General features: G+C 41.8%; 1 protein-coding gene across 1 annotated transcript in view; it reads left to right on the top strand.

The window, feature by feature from the left end:
- The window catches only part of LOC108570458 (dipeptidase 1-like), a 188,151-nt gene that overhangs the window by 160,314 nt on the left and 6,404 nt on the right, over positions 1–21,433 (top strand). Inside the window, exons 2-4 of the mRNA XM_017932321.1 lie at positions 12,632–12,961; positions 20,274–20,406; positions 20,873–21,061. Of these exons, the coding sequence (XP_017787810.1) occupies positions 12,632–12,961; positions 20,274–20,406; positions 20,873–21,061 (652 nt within the window). The remainder of the gene's footprint in view (positions 1–12,631; positions 12,962–20,273; positions 20,407–20,872; positions 21,062–21,433) is intronic.

Below are 21,433 nucleotides of genomic sequence, written 5' to 3'. Positions count from 1 at the left end.
TATCAACGAAGGAATTTTTATACAGGGAGTATTTTTATAGGGAAGATTGTTGTACAATCGATCGTGGCCTTTTGTACCTTGTTCTTGTTTCTTTTTTTAAGTGGAATTTATGAATACGAGAGGAACACAGAGTTCGTTTGCAATTTTATTAAAACCGGAGAGGAGTAAATTCGTTTGTTTGAAAGATAGAGAAGATTGATGTTCTTGGGATTATTCATGATACGACGAAAATATACCGAATATACCTTCAACTATCGCACTGAAGTAGTAGAAATTTTTAACGCTAATCCATAGTTTGTAAGAATTAAGAAATTACCATTTTTACCTTTGCCCTTTAAATCGTTGATTTATATTACCTCGTACCTTCGCAATTTCTCTGCAATCCTTTTCCAATTATACCATCGATCGAGAGATACCGCAGGAGCTTCCGTATAACACGCGAAACGATGAAATGAGAAGAGAGGAAACAGGGGCGATCGAAGAGAAAAGAGGGAGGAAAGGTATTTTTGTTCGACTGTGATTTCGTTCGAACAACAAACGAACGGATGCGTGGCTTTTCATAACAATGGCCGACAAATTCATAATGGCGCTACGTCGGAGCGTACACGAACGGATTGAATTCCAACGAGGCTGGCTGACAAAGGAGAACCGCGAACGAAGGAACGAGAAGATACAACGGTCGAGGGTCGCGATTCCTTTTTCCGCCGTTTCGTGGATATCCTTTCTTCGACGTTCACCTATTAGAAAAGGACCTCCAGAGAAAATACCCAGCTTCGTCGATATCGCGGGCATTTCTGCGTTGTTCGTTTAATCCCAGATATGTGCTTTCTTTCGAAAAGCTCAGGGCAGATATTTCGCGGCTTGGAAGATAGATAGCGATGTTTCGAGTGCCGTGCAGAGCTGGAAAGAAGGCAAGAGGGGTCTCTTGCAGCGGCTGAATCTTCCTTCGTGCAATTTTGCGATGATCCGATTCGTCGATGTGATACGTAGGATTGTGAATATTTTGCACTCGTCCGACGACGACGAGGACCATAAACCGGCTCAATGGGAGGCAAACCAGGCCCTTTTTCCGCGAGGCGCGTCAAACATCGTGGGAAAAGCCATTTGGAAAAGAGGGAGAAAAGGAAGGGGACGAAAAGACACGCGAAAAGTACGACAGTGTGGAAAGAGATATCGAACAGAGTGGATTTGCGTGGAGAAAGGGATAGTAGCGTGGACTTATTGTTAATTTAAATAGCATAACGTTTCACAGTAATTTTATAGTAAATTATATTGAACATGTAGTGTTCCTTTATAGTTTTTATATTTTTAAAGTTTGTGTTAGAGAAAGTGTGCCTATGGGGATAATCACATTCCTTCCACGGGACTTCTTTCCAGCCGTGCACAGTACACACGTAGAACATCATTTCATTCGTCGAGCCAAAGGGGTAAAGGGAGCGTCTTCGTTTGGCCATGCACCGGGTCCACGAAGAAATTTCCATGAAATACTGTGTAGCCGGTCACGTAACGCGAATTGCGACCGGAGGGATTTCCAATTCGTTTCCCTTATGCCACGGCATTTACTCTTAGATTTCCACTTACTTGCATCCACTTTATCGAGCAGCCCACCCGACGGGACGTGATTCAGTAATTTGAAAATATTGGCGGACGGTCGAGCATCACGTGCTGAACGAACGAAGACGAATGTACACGCGACTGTCTAGTGAATGTAACGCTGATTTACACAGCGCTTACGTGCCAGATATGTTCCTTTTTTTTTAGAAATTTTCATCTGTATTGTGAGTGAAGTTGCTTCGATATTTGGAATTATGGTTGTACAGTATAATGCTTGGTTAAATTGGAGTGAACCATCATTTCCAGCTCTTCCCTTAGCACTCAGTGCCTCGAGGTCAGGGAACTTGAAACTGTAAGGGTACAGCCTGCGTTGGAATGAATCAATCAATATCGAAAGTTTCAATTTTTATCATTTTCATCCTATGTTTATGACAACAGTACCTATATATTGGTGGAGTTCTTCTGATGAAAATGAGCCCAAACACGACATATATCGGACTAGTATTAACGTTAATCAGTTTTTTAAAAACCCCCATAAGTTTGGGGCATTTAAATTGACGAATGATAAAAGTAGTCCGATTTATGCCGTGTTTGGACTCATTTTCATCGGGAGAATCTCACTAATTCAATGAAGAATGTAATATTAAACACTATCTGACATACAATGAACGAAAAAGTATTTTCACTTACATTTATATATGTCACTAAAACATTCGAGATATCTTAATCAAACGAAATTATTCAATTCATTTCGACGTAGCCAATCAATATTTAACTACTAAAACGAAACAGGTGCTGTGCAAATACACGTTGCATCCAGTATATATTCTAAATGCTTCCTAAAAAGTGAACATAAATCGTAATGAAAAATGTATCGATCAAATTTCGCAATTCTTAACCAGCATATAAATCACTTCTGACCGTTAACTATTTCATCTGCCCTATTTAAAAAAAAAAGAAGAAAAACACCTATTAAGAAAGTGTCGCATATTTTGTCATCTCTCGTCTGTTGCTTACACAAAGATCCGAAAGCAGGAGCAGAAACAAATGGTCGTACAAAAGGTTCCACACCATTTATTTTCGGACTGGCAGAAAATTGCTGGAGAACCAGGTCGTTTGAAGCTGCGAACAATCGAAAAAAAGAGACAGAAACTCGTTAAGACTTTACGTAGCCGTGGCGCAGTTTACAATTTTAAAACGCGCCCTCGAATCCAATGTACTTCACGCTTCGAAACGCGCCGCCTCTCAAACGGAGGTAAAGAGCCTCGCGGTAAATTACACTTTTACTTCTGAAGTTCGACAGAACAACCGGTCGTGGAACAGGAGGGGAAGTCGCTTAAAAATAAGATCGCTCTTCAGGATTTTTTACGGTCACACGGGGGCGGCACTCGTGCAATTTCGAACGTTACGAGGCCATTTCGTAACGAAGTACTTAGTTTCTTTCTCTCTCTCTTTGTTACGACCCTCGTTGCTCGCAATGGAAGGTGTAGAAATGTAAAGATTACGTTGGTACACGCGCGCAAACGACTGTTTCGCTTTCTTCTCGAGTGGAACGCCTTTAAAAAAGATCGTACCGTCGTGGTATAATCGTCGTTGTTCCAGATCAAGCTGATCGTTGGCCTTGAGAAACGAAACGAACCTTACGGCGAAGAGAAGAAAACTTCTCTCGTTGATTAAACATATTCCGATGCGTTGAGAATAATTCAGGCACAGATTAATCGACAAGTTTATCCTACCGTTATCTTCGAAGACACCTAATCACGTCACACAACATTTCTAAACGTTAACACGAAATTACCTGTATTTCACTACGATGATCTCCAGTGATTTCTCAAATACCTGTGATCTTTTTGCAAATAAAAAAGTACCTTTCGTCGGAACTTCTCCCTATCGCCAAGAGGGGCGATGAACTTTTCTAACGAAAAAAGATGAATGAAAATTATTACCAAACTCGACGATAACATCACAGATACAATTCTAGAAGATGGTCGAACATTCCTGAAAGAGATCACTGTCCCCGTTACACGTGGAAAATTGCAGATCCCTGTGGAAGAGATCGTTACGTTGTATCGTTCTCGTCTAGCGACCGTTCAATCGAGGCTTTACCTCGGTCCACGAAATTGCCTCGTCAATTATGAAAGGAACAATATACCGTGGTAGATGTCGGATCGATACGCTCTGTATAAACGTGATCGATGACCTCTGTACGATTGCTCCACCGATGGACAAAACCGGACGCGCGACGTTTCGGTTTCAAGTTGGAGGAGAACCGAGAGAAACGCTAATAAACTAGCTGCCACGGGGTGTTATTTTCAACGTGGAAGGATCGCAATTTCCACGGGGATAATTCGATCTCTACCGGGCCGGACCGTTAAAACGTCGATTAAGCGAGATAAACGCTGTTTAAACTCGATAGCCGACGTCGCCAACTTTACGAGAACACCCCCGGAGCACCTACGAGCTATCGATAAAACCGCGTCAAAGTGAAAACGTATTGCCTTTTGACCCAGCTCGAAAAGCTGCGCGTCGAATTTACGAAAAGCAAGCTTGGAGTTCCTCTTGGCATCCGGCGAGAGGAACGTCCACCGGAACGTGATAATTCCTCCGGTTATATTCGGTAACTTGGATCGTTTCTCGCGGAAGTCGATTTTTTCTTTTTTCGCGTCTTTCGCTGAAAGATCTTCAGGTTAGAAGAAAATAGGTGTCAATATGCGAAAGAAAATGTCGATAAGCTTGGAATAGCGTACAAGATGAACTTGAAATTGTTCTTTTATCATCACCAGACGCATAATTTGAAATCGTACAAACTTTTCTTAGTCATTCTTTTTTTTCTGACTTTCAATACAAGCGGAAATAATTTAGACGTTCCTTATAAATGGGACACTTTGTATGTATCTACTTTGAGACACTCGTATTCGATGGAATTTTTAATACAGTCGAATTCACTTTGTCACGCGATTTCAAACGAACAGACACAACTGTTGTGACAAAATCGAGCATCGCAGAGGTAAGAAAGGTGTTACATATTCAATTTGATAGAATAAAATATCACTGAACTGAACAAAGAAGTTTCGTTGCACGGAGAAGAAGACTAGCAAGTATTATACATCGTATACGTAAAATTTAAGTATGAAAGTCTTGTGGAAAATGCTGTTACACCTACTTTAAGGCTTTACACTCGAAAGACGCCGTAATCTCAAAAGTTTCGGAAGTTTCTGGTAAACCTCATTACTCTAAGATTCTTTGTACGTGAATACAAAGATAAAAAATTTCTTTATTAAATCACGTTGTCCACTCTTATCTAAGAAAACAGTTTGCATCGTCGAGAAGTAAACAGAAATTTTGGTCAAACCGTTACTTCGAATAAATACTCTTTGAAAATTCTTTCGATTGCGCTTCCATGTATTTTCTGTCGCTCAGAAACGTTTCAACGAGCTGAAAAAGCACGCGAGCTACGGGGATGCAATGTTGCTTAGAGATTTAAACATTTGCGTGCACTTTTGCTTGGAAGGCGGAAAACGAAGGAAAGATAAACGAAACGGGAAAAGCCTTGCTGCAATGAAGCAAAGACGACTTTGAGTGCGCTGAAAATTATTATCACGCCAATTTCACCGTATGTAATGTTAACATAAAAGGGAGAGACAATTTTAACGTACATCGCGCGATAGAAATGAAGAAATCCAACGAATTAAAGAACATTGAAATATGTTAAGAATATTGATAGATTTAGGTGTAGAGACGAATTCTTTCCGACTGGATTCGCATAATTCATTCAAAGCCAACCGAGTTTCTGTCGCGATGACATTCGCAGGCTGCCAGAAAAATGGCAAAACGTCCTCGACGATAATGGAGATTATTTCGAGGATCGATCTGTTTTCATTCTCTCTAAATAAAACTTCGATTGTGGCCTTAAAATCGGAAAGAATTCATTTCTACGCGTTTTAGCTTCGAGAAATTTTAGAAAATCGAGATCGGAGCAAGTAGTGTGAGTCAGGCATTTCTCAGACGTCGAAATTTTCCGAACGTCCGAGAAATGTTCGACTCACACTACTAGTTAATCCCGAGAGATAGAAAATTTTCGAGATCGGAGCAAGTAGTGTGGGTCGAGACGAAATTTTTCAAGCTTCCGAGAAATGATTGACTCACACTACTAGTTTTGCTTCGAAAAATTGTGGAAAATTTTCGAGATCGGAGCAAGTAGTGCGAGTCAAGGCGAAATATTTCGAATGTCCGAGAAATGGTTGACACGCGCTACTAGTTAACTTGGAGAAATTGTGGAAAATTTTCGAGATCGGAGCAAGTAGTGCGAGTCAAGGCGAAATTTTCCAAGCGTCCGAGAAATGATTGACTCGCACTACTAATTAGCTTGGAGAAATGATTATTCGGAAAGAGGAAATGGAGAGAGCTCCACTAGAATGAAGCGAGGACAACTTTAAGCAGAGCAGATCGCACGCTTTATCTCCCGGCCGGTTCCGATTCCGATCGGTTCGAACAACAAACAGTTTTATCACGTCGGAAAGACGAAATATAGGGAGCAGCCGAGAATCCGCGACTTATCAAAATTCCGAGCGTACGCGACACCGCTGCCGCGTACAGGACGGCATAAAGCACGAAAGCTCGTGCCACGCCGCGAACCTAGGCGTGGTTAAAACAAAAATACGCGGCCTCGGCCTTCACAAATATATTTTCTCCTCTGCCGTTCCCATCTCGAAGTAGCTGTCCCGTGCAGCAAAGTGATAAATTCGGGGAACGCGTTAAATCTCTACCTGCGAACGTGTGTGTATGTGTGTATTCGAGGTAACGATATAAGTGATTCGAAGGAACGATCGAAATCTACGTTACCACGAGAGAAAGAGGGGGGAAGAGATAGAAACGAGTGGAAGAGAACGCTAACTCCTCCATTCTGTAACACATTTACCTCTAAAAACTTGAAACTTTGATTCTCGAAAAAAATTGAATCTTTCCATTCGGCGATTACTTATGAAAAAAATAAGTAATTCGAAGGATCGATCGAGATCTACCTTGCCACAAGAGCAAGTAATAGAAACGAGTGGAAAAGCATGTGAATGTTACCATTCTGTAACACATTTATCTCTGAAAAATCGACACTGTTTATCGAAAAAAAATTGAAACTTTTCATTTACTAACTACCCACGAAAAGAAATTCCCAAAGTATACCCATTTTTTGACGCCTCAGAATGGTGCACTCCCTCGATCATTTTGCAACGAAGACGACAGTGGGAAATGATAGAAACAGTGTTACAAAACACATCTTCCACCCTTCGGTCCACGTCTGAACGTCTATGTGATCTTTCGACCGACTTTAGACCGTTATAACTACCCCGTTGTGGTTTTTTCGTCCTTCAGCCGGTCGTCGATTTCGCCGAAAGTAGATCGATCGATCGATTCGCCTTTGTCAACCTCTCTCCCTCGCTTTCTTCGAGTACATTCTTTTAATACGACCTTTTATTACACTCGACATTTGGATCCCGGCCAGTTCACAGAGAAGCCCGGCTGTCGTTCCTCGTTTCGTCTATCAACCGGCTCTCGTCCTCCGTTCGAATTACTCCTTCTCTTCGCGCATCGAGAAAAATAGCGGAACACGTTGAAGACGTTAACGAACATAGGGCGGCACTCTGTACGAGAAGCTCTTTTACGATCTTTTAATAAAAACGCCTCCGGGATGTAAATTGCAAGCCGGGTTTCGCGTTCGTCGCAGGATCGAGAGAGATTTGTCGACGTCGTACTCGTCCGTCGTGGACGTCCTCGTAGTTGGCCGATATTGGAATTTTTACGAGGGGGTGTTAATCGAGGGAGGGCGGATCGAGAAAGGAGAACTTCTCCTACGATCCGGGAATTCATTTTGGTGATTCGACGCGCTCCCACTCTCTCACCTGGGGGCTTTGATTAAATTTTATTTATGTCCCGTACGACGCTGCCCGCTTCGCGTTTCGCAATTTTTTCCACGTTTCTGCAGCTTCGTTTTTTCCAGCGGAATCGAGACGCGGGTGAATAGATCCTGATTCGACACGCGTGAAGGAGTTATTCCTTTTTAGCGATACGAAAGGAGAGTAACGTCTACTGGAAGAAAACAGCGAATCAATTTTGTATCATTTCTTACTGGAGTTAGATTTTCTTCGGAGACTTTTGGAAATTTTTCATTTCAGAATTTTCTTTTCTGTTCCTCGAGACTTCTCGATCCTTCGTGATTTCGTTCTGTGGATTTTTCTGAACTTTCAAGCCTCTTACATTGTTCCAAGTATTCTGTGCTATTTTGACTGTGTGTAATTAATCGGCACACGTTTTATCGCTGATAGAAAATCGAAAGTGTTGCCCCGTTAAATTGAACAGAAGAAGCATACGTCTGCCAAGAATCGCAGCTTAGTAAGCTGCTTACAACGGCAGATTGGACTTAGAATGTTTGTTTATCGAGGCACCGTAATCTCTCAAAGCATCTCCAAGATGTTCGACCGACTTATCGTCATTTATCAGAATGTTTCAAACGTTTGATCAAAAAAAAAAACAGAAAATCTACGTCGAAAAATAACACGTTTCACAATCTGCCCAAGTTAGAAGACCATTTTCATTACGAGGTTTCTATTACAATGAAAAATTCAGGTCGACTCGAAGAAGGATTAATCGTCGACAGTTTCGTTCACGGTATTTCAGAGTAGAGTAAAGATTTATGTTAGCGGGAGCCCCATGGTCGGGAATGGGAGGAAAAATGTTCCCGTGTCGCCTTAAGCAACGAAGACAGGACGAAATAAAATTTTTATCTTGCGGATATTCCCATAAGAGCCCAGGAAATTCGAAGGACCGCTCGCTCTCTCAGGTTTTCAGCTCGGTGGCCAGTGGAAAGGTATGTGTTGGGTCGGACGCAACGATGTTAAATAGTCGACAATTTTCCAACTTTTTTTTTGTCTCGTATTTCGCGAGTTTTACCAACTTTTTCATTTTTACGCGCTGCGTGATTCGAAACTTAAGTCGAAATACCGTTCGACTTGAAGTAGAGAGCCTGTGACCGCGGGGGTAAGTAGTGCAGCTCGACGATTGGTCAGACACTGGATACAAACGACACCGTTCACCACTCCAGTAAGTTCTCTCGTTCTTTCACGCATAATACTATGTTAATCTGTCCTGTACACAAAGAGACTTGTGAATTTAATCGACTGAGATCGATGGATTTAACGTTCTCTTTCGCTGTAATAATTCTGTACAAGTGGAACGATCGACGAATGGAGAAATGATCGATAATTTTTCCTAAAAGTTTGAACGCACTTCGCAATTTCTTCATTTAAAATTCAATCAATCATTTCTCGTGAAAGATTCTCGCGTACTAATCACATTGTTATTTGATAAAAAAATATTTGTCCTTTCGTTTGATTAATCTCTCTCGTGACAGCGATACCTCAGAAGTTTCCAGTCTACGAAGTAATTTTTTCTTTCTCAAATTCCAACAAGAACGCGTCGTTTTTCCGAGATTCTTCTCGTCGCGACGCATTTCCTTCCAGGTTCCCTTCGTCCGACAATTCAGCGAAACAGCGGAGGTTCGCTGTATCAGGGAGAAAGGCTGAAAGCTTCTCTGATAGAACGCGGTTAATGGACGTTCACGTGTGTGTAGGACCCTCCTCTTGAATTACTATTTCCCCTTCGTCGACCCGATCTGTCAGATTTACCCAACACGGGTTGCATTAAGACCGAAGGTTCGTCTTCCACGTGAACGTATATACGGACAGCTGATCTTCTTTTTTAATCAAGCAACTCCTCATCGATCGATCATTCTCCTCCGCGAACGTAGCAATCCGTCATTCCTCTGACGAATTGCCACTGGCGACATGATCTCGTTCGACGAATAAGGATACGAAGATTAGCCTTGTCCTGCGCGTTTCCCAATTTCTCCAGGAAAGAAAAAGGAACAAGTCAAAATTACACTTGGATCGAATTCCTTTTAGGAACGACCAGCGATGTTGAAATTCGCGGAATAACCCGCGAAACATCGAGGAGTTCTCCGATAAAAGCAGATTTTCCGTTCCCCCGTTCTTTGATCGATAATTAAAAACATCGAGAAATGTGTTTGAACGAAGGGAATGATCGTGGAGAGGGAAATAAAGCGATCTTTCTTTTAACGAGATTCGAAAAGTCGTACAACTCGATCGTTTCTGCGCGAGAAAGACTTCCTTCCTTTGATCATAAACTATTCACAGGTTGAAGCCTCGCGACGACTGGTGCCCCTCGTCCTGGCGAACATTTGCAACTCACAGGGCGAAACAGTGAATTATTTCTGGACGAAAGCATCAAAGCTTTCTCCTGGCCCCTTCAGCGAACGCTGCTCATCTTTGCTTTTAGCTCTTTGGACATCGCGTTTCTCCGCTCTTCTATCTTCGCTTGCCGGCAGAGACTGCGAATGACATCCGGATGGATTAACATTTCCGCAAGCTGATACTTCGGGATAATTGAAAGGACTTATTTCTCTCTCGTGGCAGCTTTCGCCCGTAGAATATAACCGACAACGTTTGGACGTTTGAAAACCTGAGTCACCCTGTATTGTACCAGTTATACTCTGTTCAAAATGAGAGTAACCTCGTTTCGCGCATGGGACGTGTCTCTCGTGGCAGCTTTCGCCCGTAGAATATAACCGACAACGTTTGGACGTTTGAAAACCTGAGACACCCTGTATTGTACCAGTTATACTCTGTTCAAAATGAGAGTAACCTCGCCCTAGCCCTAAGGCAGGGCTAGAACCACTAGGACGTCCAATCCCCCACTTAACCACCTATGTTTTTCTCCGTCTTACCCTCTGCTACGCTCTCTGTCTATGCGCAAAACGGACGAGAATCGGTCCGAGAGCGAGGTTACTCTTATTTTGAACGACGTATAGCAGAGTATTCGATATAGAAGAGCGCATAGTTGTGAGTTTGTACAGGGTTAACCGGCTGATTGCGCCGTAACCTCGACTTGACGGACTTCATAAAAGATTTTGGAAGCTTTTGAGCGATGGAATGGAAGGGAATTTCGAGGTAATTGGGGAGAAGTGAAATTGATTAAATCAGGTTTGCCGATGGTACTAGTGGTGTGATGGTTGTCGAGTGTGCTACACACGCGTTACCATACGATTTTCACCACTTCTCCGTCTTCTCTCCAATGTTGTTTCGTTCGTTTAAATTCCTTTCCAACGCAAACGTTGTTAACCTTTATGTCAACAACCAGAATTGTCTACTTTATGGTAGGAACCTAGGGAAAAATATTGAAGGACCCAACGGGAATCGAACCCGGGACCTCAGGCTTAGCAAGCCGAGGCTTTGCGCGCTACGCCAACCACTCCCTCTCTATTCCCGCGTGCCGGTTTCATAATTTTTTGGGGTATGGAGGCCCCGATACTACACTCGGCCATCCTGAACTGACATTCGCCCTCGAATGTCCTAAGAGTTCAACACCTCGACAAACTCAAACACTTTCGGGTAACACTCCCCCACACAGTGACACTCTCTCTCAGTTGAAACTCTGTTTCTCAACTCTTTTTGGGAGACGTGCAACCCTCTCACATGTTTTCATCTCACAACGCCTGGCTTCGTGCAGCCGTAGATGCCTCCATCTCGGTTGAGCCACCATTTGTAGGAACCGACGACGAAAAAATATTGAGGGACCCAACACGGGAATCGAACCCGGGACCTTCGGCTTAGCAAGCCGAGGCTTTGCGCGCTACGCCAACCACTCCCTCTCTATTCCCCCTTCGAGGTTCCCTATTTGAGTATGGAGGCCCCGATACTACATTATCGTCCAATTTCAGTAGTTTTCTGATAACAAAATTCTAAACTTGAGGCAAACACGGATAGAAAGTGCGCTAAATAACAACGATCCGGCTGAATATTTCAATCTTTCACCTGGAAGATCAAATATTTTAAGTGAGAATTATGCAAAGGGGTACCTGGTTATTGACACAGTTTATAACGTATCGAAACGAGGAAAGTTTATTCGCCGTTGCTCCTCGGTGATTAGACGAAGAGAAAAAGTTAGTGTGAACTTGAATTTATTGTTCGCGCGGTTACCTACAGAAGCGTCCCTAATGGCAGCTATAAAACCGTGATTCGCCGGTAAATCGTTAGAATCATATGACCCAAGCTGACCTGGAAAGAACCCAAAAGGTATTTTCACCTCTCTGCTGGAAACGGCGTCGGAAGAGGGTTTCTCATAACCAATGAAATTTAGATTAGTAAGCGAAAGCACCACATTCGACGTTTTCAGAAAACGTTTATGGTCTTTTTTTCCTCTACCTTTCTGCGTATATAAAAGCGTAATTCTTTTTTCTTCACAGAGGAGAGCATTTTGCACACATCGAGTGATAACAGTGAAGACACAACACACATGCTGTAGATTTTCTATGTGATATTTGCAACATTTCGATATTTTCAATATATTTTGGTAAAGCTTCTCTGTAACGGTAGAATGACATATTTCTGAAATTTCTACAGTTCCTACGTACCTCTGGCAAATCATAGTTGGTAGATCTCCGTGTTCCTAGTATTCCGCACATCAAAAGCTCCTACATTTCCGTGTTTCTCGAACTTCACAGTCCACAGACCTCCATATTCATAGAATTTCACGCGCCTAGTGCTTCCGTGTTTCCAAAATTCTACGTTTCCTGTGTCCTCGAATCTCCATATTTGCAAAATCTCAATATTCCTATAGCTCTGTACTTCTAAAGTACCTAACTATTGTTAAATTTCAGAATCTCCACTATGAAAAAATAGCCCAATAACCAACCACGTGTCTGAAGCTCCCTTATTCCCAAAATTCCACATTTCCTGCATCCTCGAATCTCCACATTTGCAAAACCTCAATATTCCTGTAACTCTGCCACTCTTAAAATCGCTAACTATCGTTAAAATTCAAATCAGACCGTCGTCAAAATTCAGCATCTCCAATAAGCCGATAAAAAAAAAAAACAGCAACCCAATAACCTAATCACGCTTCTACACATCCGTGTCCCGTTTCAGAACGAGCTACTCTCTTATTACAGTTGTTGAAATGTTCTTTGGCAATTCCCATCCTAACCGCCGATAATCGAACGATGTTCCAGTGTGGCGGTCAGAGCGGTGTCTGGACAGCAAGCGTGATCATACTGTCAATCGGAAGCTGGGTTGGCAAAGTTGGCCCACGACCAGCCGATGACGAGGTTGCACACCTGATATTGCCGAGGGAAAGGTTGGAGACCGTACGACAGGTTCTTTCCGAGGTGCCTTTGATCGACGGCCACAATGACCTGCCCTGGAACATTAGAAACTTCGTCCACAACCAGCTGGCCAAGTTCGACTTCAACACGGATCTACGACAGGTCGCGCCTTGGAGCAAAAGCGCCTGGAGCCAAACGGACTTGGTCAGGCTTCGCGAAGGCATGGTTGGCGGTCAGGTAATTATCACTATTCGCGTATCTTCCGATTATCAGCTGACGGTAATTGTTGGCGGCGCTGTGTCGGTATCCAAACAGCTTTTGCAAATTAAATTCTCCCTTTTGCAAATTACATTCAATCTTTTGTAAATAAAATTTAGCCTTTTGCAAATATAAAATTCTCCCTTTTGCAAATGTAAAATTCTCCCTTTTGCAAATAAAATTCAACCTTTTACAAATTAAATTCCCCCTTTTGCAAATATAAAATTCATCCTTTTGCAAATTAAATTCTCCCTTTTGCAAATAAAATTCAACCTTTTGTAAATAAAATTTAGCCTTTTGCAAATATAAAATTCTCCCTTTTGCAAATATAAAATTCACCCTTTTGCAAATATAAAATTCTCCCTTTTGCAAATAAAATTCAACCTTTTGCAAATATAAAATTCACCCTTTTACAAATTAAATTCTCCCTTTTGCAAATTAAATTCAACCTTTTGCAAATTAAACTCAACCTTTTGCAAATCAAATTCTCCCTTTTGCAAATCAAATTCACCGTTTTATTTATAGTCTGTTCCAACCTCAAGTCACAATTTAAAAGTAACATACACAGTAACATTATTATATGACTTATGGCAAATTAAATGTCGATATAACTGAGGCCTGCCTAAGAACTACACACTTAATAAAAAATAGAACTGCTCCTATTTCACTTTACTGCACAAGACAAAGATATAATATTGAATTTACATCTAACACTTAGCATTACAGCACATTTTCAAAGTCTAACTAAAGTACAGTTACTAATTTGCCTCTGTGGTCGCTCGAGTAGGTAATTCTTCGAATTTCATTAAGACATTTGATAACGCACGTTAGGTGGACTTAGAGTGTACAGATACAAACTGTACAACCAGTTTCCCATATCGACGAAGACAACATGTAACTAACACAGGAGATATAAAAAAAAAAACCGAAAAAACTATGTAAAAATAGCAGAATTATGTCTGGAAAGTGAATCAAGCTTTCCTCAAGTTTTCCACATAGTTGAACGCAGGGGTTACTTCGGGTTACTCGTCTGGGACAGCTTGAATGCATCGATTATCGTCACAAAGCCTTGGAAACTCGTCACGTCCGACCATGGTACACACACACACACACAGAGATGTGTACATAGACAGGTGTATGTACGTCTGTGTACACATAGAATGTTTCCTCCCACAGCGTGCTTACACCCGCGTAACCAACGGGTTAAGGAAAATTAAAGGAGAAATATTTTCATGGCACGTCCGTGCGTATTTCTCCGTGAAGACGAGAAGTTACGCGGAACGTAAGCAAAGAGGAAGGCAGAGTAACAAAAGGAACACCTGGCTAACGCCACCCTATGAAATTCATTTAGCTTTCTTTTTTTTCTTTATTTAACCAACTAGAACGAACCGGTGTAATTAATTATGCTGCTTCTTTGCGAGCAAGTTGCCCCGGTGGCGAACAGCTTTTCGAACTTACTTAGGCGCCTGAGCTCGTGTGATCCAGGCAAAAAGAGTTCCCGTTTGCAGGATAAATGTAAGATTTTCCTTCGTACAAATTGATCGTTTTCTGTGTACCGCGAGAAATGGAAGAGGAAAACAGAAAGATTTTTGATACTATCAGGTCATCCCACAAGTTCGTGTCAAATTTTACAATTTAGACGAATATTGTCGAGAAAATTTATTAAATTTGATTTAAAAAAAGAAAAAAACGTAAGCGCCTTCTCGTTGCACAAATTTTTTCTATTTTTCTTTGTTTTAGTAAGACTGTTATATCGTGGCTACAGTATTTCCTTGGATTTTCTTTCAAATATTCTTCGTTTCGCGGCACGAACCTGGTGGTTGACCTGCTACAACTGCGAAATAAAAAGGAGATTCGTGGAGGCGAATGTGAAAAGTAAGTCAGCGTAGCTGAAGAAGAACAGAGGAACTTTAATCGACCCTATAAAGCAGCTCTCTGTTGGCACGCTGCAGCTTATTATCGCCAATATCTGCCCTCTTATCCAGCCTCTTCCACCCTCGGCTTGGCGGATCCTCTAAGCAGGGATCATCGACGCCAAACAAAAATTCCGATCAGATTATTTACGACACGCGGCTGACTGCCGGTAATACGAGCATAATCCTTGGGTATCGAGGCGATCTGTCAAGAGGATATATATATCAAAGATGCTACGCGGGAGCCCGGCAGATTTAATGCATCCGTACTATCTACGAGTGCCTCGAGCAATGCGATGAACGTGCCACGATGCGTTCGATCATGACTTCCGGCGCCTGTAGCCAGCTTGCGGGCACGTATATTCGCGTCCTGTGCAGTTGTAACTGGAGAGAGAGAGAGAATATTCGCAGTGTAAACGATCATCACAGACACCGAAGAATTGTCTGTATCTTGAACATTTTTTTTTTTTGTTTTACTTTCGTTACATACGAGAGACAGACTTCTCTCGAGAGGAGCAGACGAAACCAGTTCGGCAGTTCGCGTGAAACGATATATGCAGGCGAAAAGAGAGATTGAAGGTATACGTCGTCAGCGGCGAAGCAATATATTCGTGGAGGAGAGCCGTTTCCAAATCCCTCGATTCAGCCAACGCGAGACTCGAGTATCGCTGTAAGCGGCGATATTAAGAAAGACAACGCGGCCACGAGATGACACAGAAAACGCTCCTTTCTTTACGAGGCTAACCGTGTAACGTGGCGGCACAGATAACGAAACACGGGAAACAGAACGGTGTGTTCGTACAGCGATATTGCGTTTCACAAACACGGGATCTCTCTCTTGCGGGCTCTCCCTCTCTCTTGCAAGCTCTTTCTCTCTCTGGCAAGCTCTCCCTCTCTTGCGCTCTCCTCTCTTTCTCTCGCACTCTCTCTTTTGCAACCTCCCCTTCTCGCGTTCTCCTTCTCTCCATCCCTCGAGCTCTCCTTCTCCCTTTTTCTTTCGAGCTTTCCCTTTCTTGCGCTCACCATCTCTTCATAGCACTCTCTCTCTTGCAAGCTCTCCCTCTCTTGCGCTCTCCTTCTTGCTTTCTCGCGCTTTCCTTCTCTCGCGTGCTCCCATTCTCGCGCTCCCTCTCTTTCTCGCGCTCCCTCTCTTGCAAGCCCCCCCGCAAGCTCTCCCTCCCTTGCAAGCACTCCCTCTCTTGCGCTCTCCCTCTCTTGCGCTCTCCTTCTTCCTCTCTCTCCCTCACGTTCTCCTCCCTTTCTCGCGCTCTCCTCTCTTTCTCTCCCGCAAGCTCTCCCCCTCCCCTCCCATCATCTATCTGCTTTCGACCGCAAGCTCGTTACCGGTTCCCCAGGTTTTCTGGCTGCTTCTTTTTGCCGCTACGTAGCCCGGCTGGCTTTCTTCGCGGACCCCGCGTGTTTCTCGTTTTTCCTGTCCTTCCTTTTGCCGCGTTCGCGCCGGATACGCCATTATCGCGCAAGCCAACGTTCTCTCGTCGAGAGAACGATGACGCGAATCGTCAGCGAAATCGCGACGCGTGTTCACGGTGGGTGGGTGGGGAAAAAAATCGTTGAAATACGGTGAACGGAGATATCTGGTCTTTTATTCGCAAAGCTCGTGTGTGTATTCACCAACCGGTTGCCGTTTCTCTAGTTTAAGAAGCGCAGAGTGATTAGCAAAACGGACAGATAAGATTAATCACATTTCACGTGAGAAACAGAGACAAGGAAGAACACGCACAGCGGCGGCAGTAGGGTTAACAAACTCGGATCATTTATTCGTTTCTATCTCGCGACTTGTTTTCCTTTTCAAACTAAAGAGAAGAACTTCCCCGACAAAGAGACAAAGTAAAGGAAACCAATCTGCGTTCCCAGGCGTGACGTGGCCTGAGACCGCGTAAAACCAAACACAGAGCGAAGAGATTTTCTGTATTCTGGTACGTTTTCTCGCGGCATTATGTTACCACCGCGTCATAATAGTTTTTCTTTTCAATATTCCCCCATTCAGCCCTGGCTGTATTTTCCCTTCTTCGTGCCGGCAACTTCCCCGTATATACAATTTCCATTGTTGTTAAATATAAGTTCTACGGAGGAAATAGAGTAGTTACCGTGTTGAAAATGCAACGTTCAGTTTGGTTTTCTCACGAGGTATAATGAAAAGAATGAAACGGGGAACGGGCGAATGTGAATAGAAATTTCATCTCGTTCTGTTCGAACTCTGTAAACGCGTTCGAGATTTTCTATAATTTTCTTTCGATTCGTTTTTTAACAAGTTGGGAAAACGAACACGTTGGGAATTAGCTGCGATCGTTCGACGACGTGCACCGTTTACTATTTACTGTGTAAAGTGAGGAAAACGAAGAAAAAGGAGGAAAGGGAAAAATAAAGAAAAAGGAGGAAAGAAGAAAATAAAGAAAAATAAAGTAATATTAAATGAAAAAATAATCAACGTTCAAAGGAACGTGTGAGAAAACGATTATCCCTTCCACCAAAACAAAACTAATCGCCGTCTCGTTCTTCCTCTTTTCGGATTTTTCAAAAATGTCACGTAATTCGATCCACCGAAAAAATGAGTTACTTCGTTTTGCAATACTGTTCGAGAAAAAATTGGTACAACCTTCGAATGGAACTCGAAGAACAGAAGAATCACACGCTCCGCGGTGCTCCTGAAAATTATTGTTCGAGCGTACCGACGACCAAACAATACATCGGCCTTTTCCATAGAAACGGTATTTGTAAAGAGAAGTCTTAGCCGGCATGGCCCGTCAATTGCTTTGTTACAGTAAAAATTTCGAAGACTCTACACCTGGACACCGCATGCGTGAACACCATAAGACAGACCCTCGACACCAGCAATCCTATCTACACAGCAACGTAACAAATCTATGCAACAACAATTTCCCCACTTCCATACCATCAGACAGACCACCCCTCAAGCATCCCGAATAAAACCAATCACCACACACTTTCCACCGCCTCCTCCACATTCGCACCACCAATCGCAACACACGCCTAGTTAATAAAAGAGCGAGCACAGACACTCCAAAGACAGAACTCGTTTAGCTTTCGAAGCGCACAATCGTAACACACTCGACTTTAGTGGAACTCTCCGGACATTAGTTTATCGGGAGAGAACGACGCGAAATATACAGTGGAGGGCAAAAGTATTCGTACACCCTATAAAATGGAATAACTTTTTTTAAATTGGACCGAACGACTTAAGTTTTGTTTGAGAAGTTAGAAAGATTAGTTTACTAGATGACGTGTAAAAAAATTTTTGAAAAAACAACAATTAGTCGGAATCGCGAAGAAAATTGTAAAGGTCACTTTTTACAACTTTTTTATCTGAGCACGTAATGGAAATTTAAAAAATACGTTTTGTAGATCTATGTCACATATACACACGCTGAAAATTTCATCGGTGGATGGAGAAACAAGCGACAGGACATTAGTTTATCGGGAGAGAACGACGCGAAATATACAGTGGAGGGCAAAAGTATTCGTACACCCTATAAAATGGAATAACTTTTTTTAAATTGGACCGAACGACTTAAGTTTTGTTTGAGAAGTTAGAAAGATTAGTTTACTAGATGACGTGTAAAAAAATTTTTGAAAAAACAACAATTAGTCGGAATCGCGAAGAAAATTGTAAAGGTCACTTTTTACAACTTTTTTATCTGAGCACGTAATGGAAATTTAAAAAATACGTTTTGTAGATCTATGTCACATATACACACGCTGAAAATTTCATCGGTGGATGGAGAAACAAGCGTCGAAATATGTAGGAATCTTCAGGTTTATTACGATTATAGGCCGAAAGTCGTGAAATAGTGCGATTTTCACAATCTTTAACCGTTTGTAGCTCATAGCAACATTAACCGATTTCGATGAAATTTTCAGCGTGTGTATAATTGACATAGACCCACAAAACGTATTTTTTAAATTTTCATTACGAGCTCAGATAAGAAAGTTGTAAAAACGACCTTCGCTATTTTCTTCGCGATCCCGACTAATTGCAGTTTCTTCAAACAAATTTTTCACACGTCATCTAGTAAACTAATCTTTCTAACTTCTGAAAAAGAACTCAAGTCGTTTGGCCCAATTTTGAAAAAGTTATTCCGTTTTATAGGGTGTATGAATACTTTTGTCGTATATTGTAATATTTTGTGCCGCGTCAATTATACCCGAATTATTATTGCCGACTGATTGCCAACGGAACTATAAGTTACACGGAATTTTCACGCGGACCAATTATTTATAGACGCTACGTGATACCATATTTGCGGCACGATAAATCACGGGCGTAGAACCGCGCTCATAAAATTTGTCACGGTTTCGCGGGATGAAATAATGCGTGATAAATTCGAGTGCATTAATGGACAGCGATCTTATTAAACTGCAATAATGAACCAAAATTCGAGCGTGGTTGGCCATCGATCACCGGCCGATTTAGTTGAACGGGTTCGCAGACTCTATGTTCGTTGAACTTTCACGGTTCAATGATATGATAGTTTATGTGTAACGATTAAATTACCCGATAAACATATATCACGCGTAAATTTCTCACACAAAACTGGTAAACTTTGAAACATTTGCTTTTTTCCTTTTTCAAATTCTTCCTAAGTAGAAAATTTCAGGGCACAGAAGGAAAAATGTAGAAATAAAGGTAAAATGTAGTACTCGTTGTAATATTTAGGGGATGAAACAATTGCCTATTTAGTTTCTGTTTCTTCTTTTTTTAATTATATTCGTAAAGATATGAATTTGCATAAAAATTCGCACTGTGGAGCAGTGGAATAAAATACGGAGACGGAGAATTAATTATGAAAAATTGGACAAAATATTGGGAACACTGAGACGTCACATCCGATGAAAGTCTGAAATAAATGTGAAACTTTCAAATCTCGTAAAATCGCGAACACCGGAAGAAGAATATTTTCCAAAAGTTATTCTGAAATGTAACTTGAAAAGTATCCTAAACGCTGGAATACGATATTGCAAGAAAATAATATCGCGCAATGAATTCGCATAACTAATTGAAAAGCCGCCAAGTTTCCAGAAATTGGAAGTTCTTTCATCCGAGCCTGAGCAAAAATGGCAAAAGATCGTCACACAACAATGCAAATTATTTCGACGAGTCAACTATTTTTACTTTTTTCTTTTCTTTTCAAGTAAAACTTTTATCGTGCCCAAATAGTCGGGAAAATAATTCATTTCTACACCTAATACACTTCAGCTTTGGCACAGAAATATTTCCACGCTAATCCCCCTTCACATTTCTCACATTCTACTCGAGCGATCATTCTCAACATCGCCTTTCTTCTTTCCCCCCGTTCCTAATTAACCAGAGAATAATCCAACTCGCACTTTCTTCACAGTTTTGGGCTGCTTACGTGCCGTGCGAGTCGCAGCATCTCAACGCGGTCCAGCTGACTCTGGAGCAGGTGGACCTCATTAAGAGGCTCATAGAGAAGTACTCGCAAAACATGCAGTTCGCTGCTTCTTCAAGGGGTAGGTGCATCTTTCACGATTATCTGAAACAAGGACAAATCTCGATTCTATGTTATTTTCATTGAAAGGTTATTGTATTACGCAGAGTCTGTTTCCCAACCTTCGACCTATTGCACAGGTTTTGCACTGAAAATTCAACTTTTTGCAAATCAAAATCAACTTTGTATTTTTCATTGAAAAGTTATTGTATTCCGCAGAGTCTGTTTCCCAACGTTCGACTTACTGCACAGAATTTTCACTCCAAATTCAACTTTGTGTTTTTCACTGAAAAATTGGTTTCGTCGTTACAGGAAACTTGCAAAGAAATTTCGGGGAAATAAATAATGGAGGAATGAAATTCATTTCGTAATCGTAATGTATATACCTATATACAATTCCGCGATATTTCAACAGGTCTAAATTGTTAACTTTCGAAATTGTTCGGATAGAAAAAGAAAAGAGTTGCTCGAATTCGCTCGATTTCCAGAGATCCTGGAGGCCCACGGAAATGGCAAGATAGCTTCTCTGATCGGCGTGGAGGGTGGACATAGCCTAGGCAGTAGTTTAGCCGTTTTAAGGACACTCTATCAGTTGGGTGTACGTTATCTCACACTCACGCATACTTGCAACACTCCGTGGGCGAAAAGTTCGTCGGTCGAAGACGAAGATGAGGATGGTGAGTAATTAGGAGCAACACGAACCTCTCGTTTTTGCCAAACCCTAGAGAGAATTAATGAAATTGTATACAGGATCCCCTGTAACTCGTTAAAAAAAAAGGAACATACAAACTCAGAATTTGTAATTTTGGAATTTTCGGTTAATTAAATTTGACCCAAACAGCGATCTCCTGTGAAACTTCATTTGTATTATATTTCCCTGATTATAGGAGGTCCTACTGTACATCGAACGTAAATATCAATATTAACAGTTTTTATACCGTTGCATTGAAAAATTACTCAGCTAAATTCTCATAAGCGTTCGAATTACATTATTACAACGATCGATACTAATACAGTTAATCACATTGGCTTCTGAAATCAGAAATAAA

This window comes from Habropoda laboriosa, unplaced genomic scaffold, assembly GCF_001263275.1.
Source record: "Habropoda laboriosa isolate 0110345459 unplaced genomic scaffold, ASM126327v1 scaffold84, whole genome shotgun sequence".
NCBI classification, from domain to species: domain Eukaryota; kingdom Metazoa; phylum Arthropoda; class Insecta; order Hymenoptera; family Apidae; genus Habropoda; species Habropoda laboriosa.
This window is presented reverse-complemented; position numbering and strand designations above follow the sequence as displayed.